Source organism: Caloenas nicobarica, chromosome 16, assembly GCF_036013445.1.
Source record: "Caloenas nicobarica isolate bCalNic1 chromosome 16, bCalNic1.hap1, whole genome shotgun sequence".
In the NCBI taxonomy this organism is placed as follows: Eukaryota; Metazoa; Chordata; class Aves; order Columbiformes; family Columbidae; genus Caloenas; species Caloenas nicobarica.
The window spans coordinates 10,010,656-10,020,468 of record NC_088260.1 but is presented as its reverse complement, the minus strand read 5'-3'; the positions used below and the strand labels follow the sequence as shown (position 1 = coordinate 10,020,468).

The 9,813-nt window shown below is 41.3% G+C and overlaps 1 protein-coding gene across 1 annotated transcript in view; it reads right to left on the bottom strand.

Annotated features, from left to right (window-relative positions):
• Positions 1–6,719: 6,719 nt before the first annotated feature.
• Positions 6,720–9,813, bottom strand: part of RSPH14 (radial spoke head 14 homolog) — a 76,386-nt gene continuing 73,292 nt past the window's right edge. Inside the window, exons 4-6 of the mRNA XM_065646291.1 lie at positions 9,375–9,600; positions 7,935–8,068; positions 6,720–6,961 (exon numbers count right to left, since the gene is read on the bottom strand). Of these exons, the coding sequence (XP_065502363.1) occupies positions 6,720–6,961; positions 7,935–8,068; positions 9,375–9,600 (602 nt within the window). The remainder of the gene's footprint in view (positions 6,962–7,934; positions 8,069–9,374; positions 9,601–9,813) is intronic.

Below are 9,813 nucleotides of genomic sequence, written 5' to 3'. Positions count from 1 at the left end.
CAGCTCTGAAATTGTACTGTATCGTCAAGAAAAACTGATGACTTCTAGATTTACAGAGTTAGATACACTTCGTATTTTCATTGTCAATGTTTGTAAAAAATCAGGATGATTTACTCGCTGATTTTGCGATCATAATTTCAACAATGTAAAGATAAAGGCCACTGGGATTTCAAGAGGGAGAATTTCTGTTTAGACACTGAATCAGTCCAGGGCTAATTGAGGTTCGGAATTTCCATCCAATATTCTCCCCCCTCTCAGAATACATTTCATGTTTTAGGTGCAGAACAAGGCTGCATGAGCCATATTTCATATCAGGGTTTGTGAACTAACTTTCAGGGTTGATGACTCCAGTTTGATTTTCAACCTTTCTTCTTCTGATCATCCAAGTTTCGTTTTCCTTTGGCTATGACAATTTGATTACAAAAAACCCACAACAACTGAGAGACCGTATTATGAATTCAAATTAAAAAATCACTTTTGTTCCCTCCAGGCATGAGATACCTGAAGGATTTATGTATATATTGATGTATTTGATACTATATCTAACTTTCCATTATCACTTTTCCCTTCTTTTTCTCACTTTTCATTGGGTTGTGTTCCGCAATCAGTGGAACGCTAACCGTCTAAATTGATCACATTTTGAAATTAGGGAAAACATGTCTTGATGATCTTAATAAGAATTCTGCTGATGATAGACTGTCTGTTTAAGGTTAACTTCAAAAGGTCCTCCTGTCTTTATATTTTAATATGTATCTATACTTGAATGTGAAGCTTTTTTTTATACAAAGTACATATATTATATATACACATACAATACATTTTATATATATGCACTATATATATTATATATATTTGAAATATACGTGTGTGTATATATATTTATTTCTTACTGATCTTTTCCCATCTTGGTATGTCAAAGTTAAACTCTACCCACAATTATTAGGGCCTCTTTATCATGGCGTTGGTGTTGACGTCCTGCCTCTTTTGATGGACTGTGCTACAAAACAATCCATGTGCATGGTGAAAAGTCCAAAGCATCAGAATGCTGGGCTTGCATTTTTCTTTCAAGTTCATTTGAGGGTTCTATACTGCTTTTCTGCAAAGCTATAAATCTTCTGAAGATTTCATTGAGTTCATGCTGTATGACAGTAGGAGTTAACAGCTCAGGAAGGAGAACAGTCGCAGCTGTGGGATATCAGCTAAGCCAGTCTGATTGTCCCCGCTTGGTAAGTTTGATACCAGCGGGAGTTAGGGGAAAAGATAGATTTAACACTTCAAAGCGAAATGCAATAGATCTTCTTATCATCTAATTCAGCTTCTTGGGGAATCAGGTGCACAAAGAAGACACCAGCTGCTGTAGTCAAGCGGCACCACAGTTCCTTGTTCCCGCCGCGCAGCTCCCGGTGCAGCCGGGCAGAAGGTGCCGGCTCTGTGTGCGCTCCAGCGCGCTGCTGCTGCTGCCTCTGCAGCTTCCATCAGCCTCTCTCCATCTCCTGACAGGCTCTTGTCTTCGTTTGGATCTAACCCAAAATGCTCTGGATTCTAGTAGAATTGCTGCTTTTCAGTGTAATCCCTGCAGTGTACCAAAAGGTTTTGCCTAGGCCAGATCAAATCAATACTATATAAATACCAGTGCAAACCGTTTTCTTACAGTTAATACAGTGATAGATTGTTTTAAAGACCATGGAGTTAATGATATTTAATGGACTATGAAGACTTGTATGTATTAAAGTGTTTGTATATTTTGAAGTATTTAGTGTCCACAAAACGATGGCATTTTTTATATAATATGACGGAAGACAGTGAAACTTAACTTGGTGTCTAGATTTTGATGCTGGGCAACAGTAACAGATGACAAACAAACAAGAAAGACTTTAATGAGGATTGCCCAGATCCCTCTTTGTCATGCTTTGGCACAAAAAGAAAAATATGGTGAAATTATACAACGATTTGGATAAAGACAAATAAGACAAGTGATATCCTGGCAGGCTGAGCAGCCGTTAGATGACCTCCTGGGTAATCAGGCACCATCACTGCATTTTCCTCCTCAAGATGAAATAAATTTGAAAAACTAACTTTCAGCTTTCCAGGGCATTCACTGCACATCCTCAGCAACCTGCTTTCTTTCCGGTCTGAACACCGGCTGTTGTAGAGGGCAGAGTTCAAATGTTTACATCAAGTTTGCTGCTTAGAGTACTCCTCTGGTTTTGTAGAATTTCACAGAAAAATTGCCTGATTGTGGACAGCTGGCAAAACATTTTACATTTAGATTAATAGTTAAATGCCACCTTAGGTTGGTAGCTATTGCATTCAAAGACAGTTTCATATTTTTAAGGAAGAAAGTGACTTCAGTTCTCAGGAGAACTCTGTCCATGTTACAGCTGGTGCTGTGAGACACTTTCAGACAAAACCCCAAAAGCAGCTTATACTGTCCTGGGCATTCTCTTGCTTTAGAAATGGGCAGAGTCGGCACATGCTTGTTTCTCATGTTTGAAATACTTCTGGTTAGCAGAGAGACGTCAGAGTCAGTCACTCTGAGAGCGACTCGGGTCAGAAAATACGTCCTAATTGAGAAAGGAGAGAACACCCACAGAAAGCACCAGCACTGCAGGCTGCCCAGTCAGCATCGTGTACCGTCAGTGTCAGCATCGTGTACCGTCAGTGTCAGCATCTTGTTGGAGAAGGTCGTGGGGAACGTGACCCAAACTGCTGGGACAGGTGACCTTTCCATTTTGTCAGAATGTTGGTACTAGAAGAATTTTAGGATGCATTTTTCATTTTGTGCACTGCCTTAAGGGCAACACTGTACTCAGCAGTTAAGCAATTAGTGACAGAAGTCCAAATACTGCTGTGGCAAAGGATCTATATCTGGGGTTCACTCCAACCCAATTTATAAATCGGTGTTACGGTAACTTCAGTACATCTTGTTCTCCTTTGTTTCAAGACTCAGTGTACCTCAGAATAAAAAGAAAATCCTTAATCATAAGGATTTTTATTTTAGATATGAAAATTCATTAAATCATTATTTTCTAAATTATAGAATCAAAGTTAGTTTAACAATGAATAAGAGTACTGAGAATTCCAGGTCTGAGAATCCAGGCTTGTGCTGTGTATTTTCTACTCAATTCTTTCTCCCCTATAATTTCTGTTCAAGCCATGGGGTTGGTTTTTGTCTCTCGTCCAAATATGTTTTGGGTCAACCTGGATATTTCTTTTTTTCACCTTCGGTTTCTCTATTTGTGAAAACTTTTTTAAGTACTTACTCTTGACTGCTTTGATTTCCTAACTACTATTTCAGAGCTCAAATCTCATTTCCCATCTTATAGTTACTGCTTTAACAGGAAGATTCAGAAATACACTGAAACATATCCCCCAAATTATTGGACATCTTAGTAACTTAACATCAGTGGATGGTTTTGATGTCTACATGCTGGTTTTGTGCCTAGCTACTAAATATATGACAGGCCTACAGTAGAAGCCCCATTAAATGATATTTCTTTTTTTTTGTTATATCTTCTAATAAACCAGAGTATGTTCTTTCCTGCCAAACGACCTAAGAAAGAAACATTTCTACAGTTTCTCAGGGGAAAAAAAACCACATTGGGACATTTAGTTAGGAGTTTTACCTATCTGGCTAATTTAAATTACCTTTGAGATCTCAAAGGTCTTCATGAAGAAGGTGAAGGCACACTTCAGATGCCCAGCTGTGGCTGAGAAACGCATTTTAGGAAAGAGATTTAGGAATGAGCATGGTCCTATGCGAGCAATTGTGTGTTGCGTTTTAATAGACCCTGAAAAATTATTTTGTAGAATAAAAACATACCTCTTAATTCAGGTCCTGTATAGACAGGATTACAAAGGAGATAGTGCAACGTTTCTTTGCTCTAGCGGATAGCTCTGTGCATTGTTCCGCACTGGCCTCCTGCAGTGGGACCCAGTATGACACCAAACATGTGGACACCAAGATAACCCAGGTTACCACAGGTTACACACAGTGCTCTGCCATACATGGGATTATTTCTGCACTAGCTTGTGTTCTCTGTAGCATCTTTGGCTTCACGCTGGCTGGTTAACTCCGCCACCATCATCACATGTGCTGTGCTCCTGCAAATGTCTACCATCTGCAGCCCTTCCAGTAAACGGCAGTGAGCTGCACCACACCTAAGCACATGAATTCAAATTATAAGATCCACAACCTTCTTTTCAGTAAATATAGCTTCATAATGGCTGTTCTGTACGCAGACTTTGAATGTTGGTGTTTAAATAGGCAGTACATGGTCAATATAGACAAATGTATTTACTGTTGTGATTGAAGTAACATATTTTATGTTGTCAGATGTAATAGTGCTGAAGAACTGCTGAGACAAAAGCTGACATGTGGAACAGGTACTACTGGCATCCATGTTTCAGAGTTCAGTTACGGCTTCGTTCCATTTTTGCATTGTGTATATATATAAGAACAGTGATACCATATAGAGCCTTATTTGGAAACAGTCTATATTGTCTTTAAAGCGATGATCAGGCAGATGCTCAGAATGCAGCACTTCAGGTCCAAGTCAACTAAATTTCTTCTAGTCAGAGCAGTTCAGTCTGGATGGGCTTATTTCTGCATCTGAACACGCTAATTATTTTGCTAACTCATTGAAGTGCAATACCTGAATTACCGGGGAAGGCTGTGACAGCAGTTTGGAACGGAGCTAAAATGATCATTGTTACGGCCTTTTCCTGCAGCAGTTTTTAGGTGTAAGTAAGACTGCCCTTCTCTGTTGTTCCCTGGTCCTTCACTGAACATCTCACATGTTATTTAGCTGCCTGGCTCTCTTTATTGAGTTGGATGCACTCTGGCATCGCCGTGCATTGTGTATGAGTGCCTGGTGTGTGTAAAGTGTGTATAAAAGGAAGAGCTCGTCCAAGATCCTGCCCAGAGGGAATGAGTCCGACTGACTCAATACTTTAAAATCACATCTTTATAAAAGGGGAAATTCACCCTTTGGTCAGGTTATAGAAGAGAAACATTTTAATCACTCGTACTGAATAAGTTTGCACTTTGTATGAAGGTAATGCAGTTTGCAGTGTGACAGCAGGTTTTTGCAATGGAAAAGCAGCCCTGAAAAATAACCTTTTTATACAGCTGATGCAGATTCTTTGTAGCTACAACTTGGGAACCTCTAGAGATAAAAATACCATGTGACAGCAAAACCTGAGTGAAAACAAATGGGGCTTCCTGTGAAGCTGAGCCAGCTGCACTGTCACACCTTGCTTGGTCACTGAGAATGGCCGGGATCTGTCCTGCTCGCTTGCTTTATTTCTTTGCCCAGGCCTTCTGTTGATGCCTCTTAAATTACACACCTGCAACAGCAGACAGAAATTTGCAATGTATCTGTAGTGACCTGCCTTGAGAAGACAGTGAGTAAAAAGCTACTGAACTTCCCGCCATGTCCGCTGCCCATGAGCTCTCAACACAGGAACTGCCTTATTTCCTTCAGGCAATTGATGTCTTGTTGGACAGGCTTGCTTCTACAAGCAGCTTGAAGTTTCTGTCTTATACTTGATTCTAGGAAGTTAAAGTTGTGCTTGTTTTTTTTCAAAGCTGTTGAGTTTTTTAAAGCAATAAACAAAAAACCACCAAACACATTTTTCCAAAATAGGGAACATTTTCATTTCTCTGTTCTGTTTATCTCCTCATCTCTCTGTTTAGGCAGCTGTTAATCACAGAATACTTGAGGTTGGAAGGGACTTCTGGAGATGGTTTCATCCAGCTCCTGTTGGACTAGACTCTAACATTAGGACCAGCTTTCCTCTCATCCCCGCCCTCTCCCCAAAAGTGAGCCACAACGGCAAAACTCTGCAGTTCTGGCACAACGCTTCCATTCCCATTATATTTGTTAATTTTAGTACTCAAAGGATAGATCACAGCTGCACAAAACTACAAAATACCAAGTACTATGACAAACACAAAGGCACTTTTGTTGCATGCTATGAACAATTCCAGGCAGGGTCGGAGCCCTGTTCCATCAGAGGCAGCGGCTCTGTCCCCAGCAGAGCCCCACCAAGGGCTGCCCACCGAGGTGCTCTCAGCCCAGGCCGGCGGGTCCATCTCCACCACATTCATTGCTGACAAGTCTTGTCAGCATCTCCATTTCTGAGAACCATGCTGAGAAGTATTTGGTAATATTTTAGGCTGGGAAAACCTCATAATTCTCTAGGGGAAGCCCTTCTATGACATTGCATTGTTTTTTCTGTGGTGATGCTCTAAATGGTTCTAATCCCATATTCAACAAATGTTTGCAGCAAAACTTATGTAAATTCATGTCGTTAGGTCAATTTCTCAGCATAGACAAGATGACTGCAGAGGTCAGTTATGAACCTTTCTAATATAATTAGTTATTGATTAATGTTTGATATTTTGAGACTAAAAAAACCACACAAACCAGGTGAGGACATTATGTAGAAAACAAAAAGGATCAGTTTCTTGTATCACAGGAGAATCTTGATAACTCAGGAAATAACTCCTAGACTTCCCAACTTTTATTTTTGCCCATTATTCTGCTCAAGACCTGCAATATAGATGTGAAACTGTTGACAAATGACTTTTCAGGAGGAACTGGTCGAGAGTAACCAAAATAGGGAGTTTTGGTTTTGAAGGCCTCATATAATCATGCAACCTTTACAGCCAGACAACAACAGAGGGCAATAGATCTCTACAAAACACCATGTCTTCAGAAAGGTTTCCACTGGATGACGCGGATGGCGATTTGGGCAGCTCTTTTCACTGCCTCAGAGGGATCATTCAGACACTGCTGAAATGTGTGTGTGTGACCCAGGAGTGTCTTGCGGCCCTCTGGTACCTCAGCCAGCATGGTGAGGGTTTTGATTGCACTCAGACGGGCTTTGCTGGTTTCCTCAGCAACCAACTTCAGCAGAGGTGGAATGGCTCCAGCACCTAGGGCTGAGAATCTCCCTGTACAGAAAGAAACCACCTTTAAAACGTGTTATTACATAGAATCAACCTGCTTCTGAATTGCTACTTCTGTCGCTGCCCAGCTACAGCTCTGAACACCCCAGGGGGTGCAGTGCGAAGAGGCAGGACATGCTTTTCTTTTGAACACCAAAGTTAGCAGCCAGCTGTTTAAGAAAAAGGATTTTTCGTAGTGAACTTCATCTGCCTTGCACATTATTATTTCATTTGCAACAACTTGTCTAAGAACATATGAGGCACTGAATGATAGGACAAACTATTTGGTGGGGTGGGGTTAAACGCCCTTAAGATCATCCTCCACTCTTTTATTTTTGAAGACACTTCAAACACTGAGATCCACTCCTGTGTTGTCTTCAGAAGCCAGGGGGTTGGTTGCAGAGGAGGACTGGAACACAACTGCTGTTATTAAGAGTCTTTTATGTCTAATTACTCATTCATCACACTGAAAATTTAGCAGTTAGTATTTTCAGTGTCATCTAAGTTACTTGGGAGAACTACAGGCCTTATTAATATTCATTCCTCTCCCAGCTGTGAGAGAGAAACTGCCTCTAACCACAAAAGAGTTGCCAGAAAGTAGTGCTGCTCTGCTGAGGGCTGGTGATTCAGAGTAGCTTCAGGTATGTGGATCTCTGTGGTCTGGACTCGAACGGAAACTGTTCCCCCTCGGGAGCAGCACTGCAGAGGGAAACAATGCAGGTGGGGCAGATACATCACTTCTTGACCTACTTCAGGTCTTTGAAATGTGAAATATATTGTCCCCCGCCAGACACTATGGGGTAGCAAAAATAGTTGCTCAAGACAGATCTAAAGAGGTGTCCTAATCTTACAGTTTGTTGAAGAGCTTTAACACTATCAAAAACTGAGGGCTTGGGGGGTGAGGGCAAATGCTTTGTTACTAAGTTGCCTAGAACTGGATTTCCAGAAAGCATCTCACAGAACCGCCTCCGCCTCTCACCCTGGGGTTTCACAGTAGCAAACATCAGCGCTCCCGTTGCACTAGCTTGGACTTCAGGATCTGCATCTTCCAGCAGGCCCACCAGCACAGGAGTAACTTCTTCGCATATCGCAGTTTTTCCCTCCAGATGAGTGCTGTGAGGAAGAGACGGTTAAGTTGCCTTCTGGAAGTGTGTATGCTGAGCACGCAGCTGCCCCTGCATGTGCCCTGCCCAGAGCCCTGCAGCCCTCCTGCGCTCGGGGTCAGCAGCTGGCACAGCCCTGCTCTCTCTGCTCTTTGGAGGCACAGACTTGGACTGTTGGACAGATGGCAAGTGCCACTGCCCAGCCACAAAGGAAAGAGAGGCGATGGCTGTTTGTGCCTGGTGTCTATTAAATCTGCATGCTGATACAATACTGGTGATATCAGATGAACCTCTGTGTGTGGGCTTAACAAATTTTTAGGCTATTTTTAGGTGGTTTTGATGTTTAAAATTTTTTTATTTAACTTTCTATGATACACTGGAGATTGATGGGCATGTAAGAGGATGTAGAATTAAGTGTGCTGGTGGGCCTAATGGCAATTTAGTTAGAAACCTGGCTGCTGAACCCTATGCAGAATTTAAACCCTGCTAAATTAGGAGTCTGCAACTAATTCTTCTCCCAGGTCAATTTTCTCTCTTTCTTTCAGCCTCTTTAATACGGGGAATATTTCACATGGCCCAGCTGCTGCATGGACCCAGAACACAGCTGATGTCTGTACTGTAGGAGCATTTCTGCTTTCTTTCTGATTCATGTTATCTATTTCTTTCTTTTCCTATAAGACCTTGCTTTGTTATAGGAACAGTTAGGAAGTGTTTTGTGCCAATTGGTATGTAAACTACGTGACCTACAAACCTTTTTAAACTAGACATCTGTTGAGCACTTTTATTATATTTTGTGATTGCAGGACAGTGGACTTAAGTTGTTCATTTCATCCAGTGTTTGATAACAAATTTAATTTAAAGATTGCTTTTTCTGATCCATCACTGACGTATGTAGCGGCCTGTGTCAGAAAACTATTTTTGTCCTCAATTACACTGAATATTTCCCAGGACTTTTAATTTTTTGAGAGCGAGCAGTTGTCCAAACAAATAAGAGACCTTCTCCCTACCTCCATCTTATTCTCACACAATTTCTCATGCAAGGATTTTTTCTCAGCAGTGCTGTACCACTGCCAATACTGAAGTCAAATAGAAGGAGAAGGAATGACATTTCCTCATCAGCATCTGGTTTCTTGAGTGATTTATAGCAGTTATGATTTTAAGAAGCCTTCTACTTATATATGCATTCAGGTTGATATTGCTTTACATGTGAAATGTGACAGCTTCAATGAGTAGTGGAACACAATTGGAAACTAATGACATTGATTAACTCATGAAATTAGTATTTTCTTGGGCTTAAGTATTATAGATTTCTTTACCTGATTTCCAGCAGGACCCAAGCTGCTTTGCTTCTGATGGCCACTGATGAGTGTGTGAGCTTTTCCTTCAGGATAGTAACAGCACCATTTGCAAGAGCTTCAGAAGCCTCCACACGTAGACAGTTGGAGAGTGTATCTAGGATTAGCTCCTGGATTTCATCCGGCTCACTCTTCAACTTGAGTACCAGAAAGGGAATCAAACCAGCATGCAGTATGTCAACAGCCCCTACGGGAGGAGACAGAGAAGGAACATGGGTGAAGTGTGAGTGCATTTACTATTTCTACCTGCTTAATAGGATCAAAATACATATGGTAACTCATGTTCTTACACAGATGTGGGATTGAGAGATGGAAACTACTATAATACTGCTCTGTTCACAAATGGATCTTAGCAATGCTTCAGCATGGCAATTGCTCTGATGTTCCCAGTTTCCCCCAC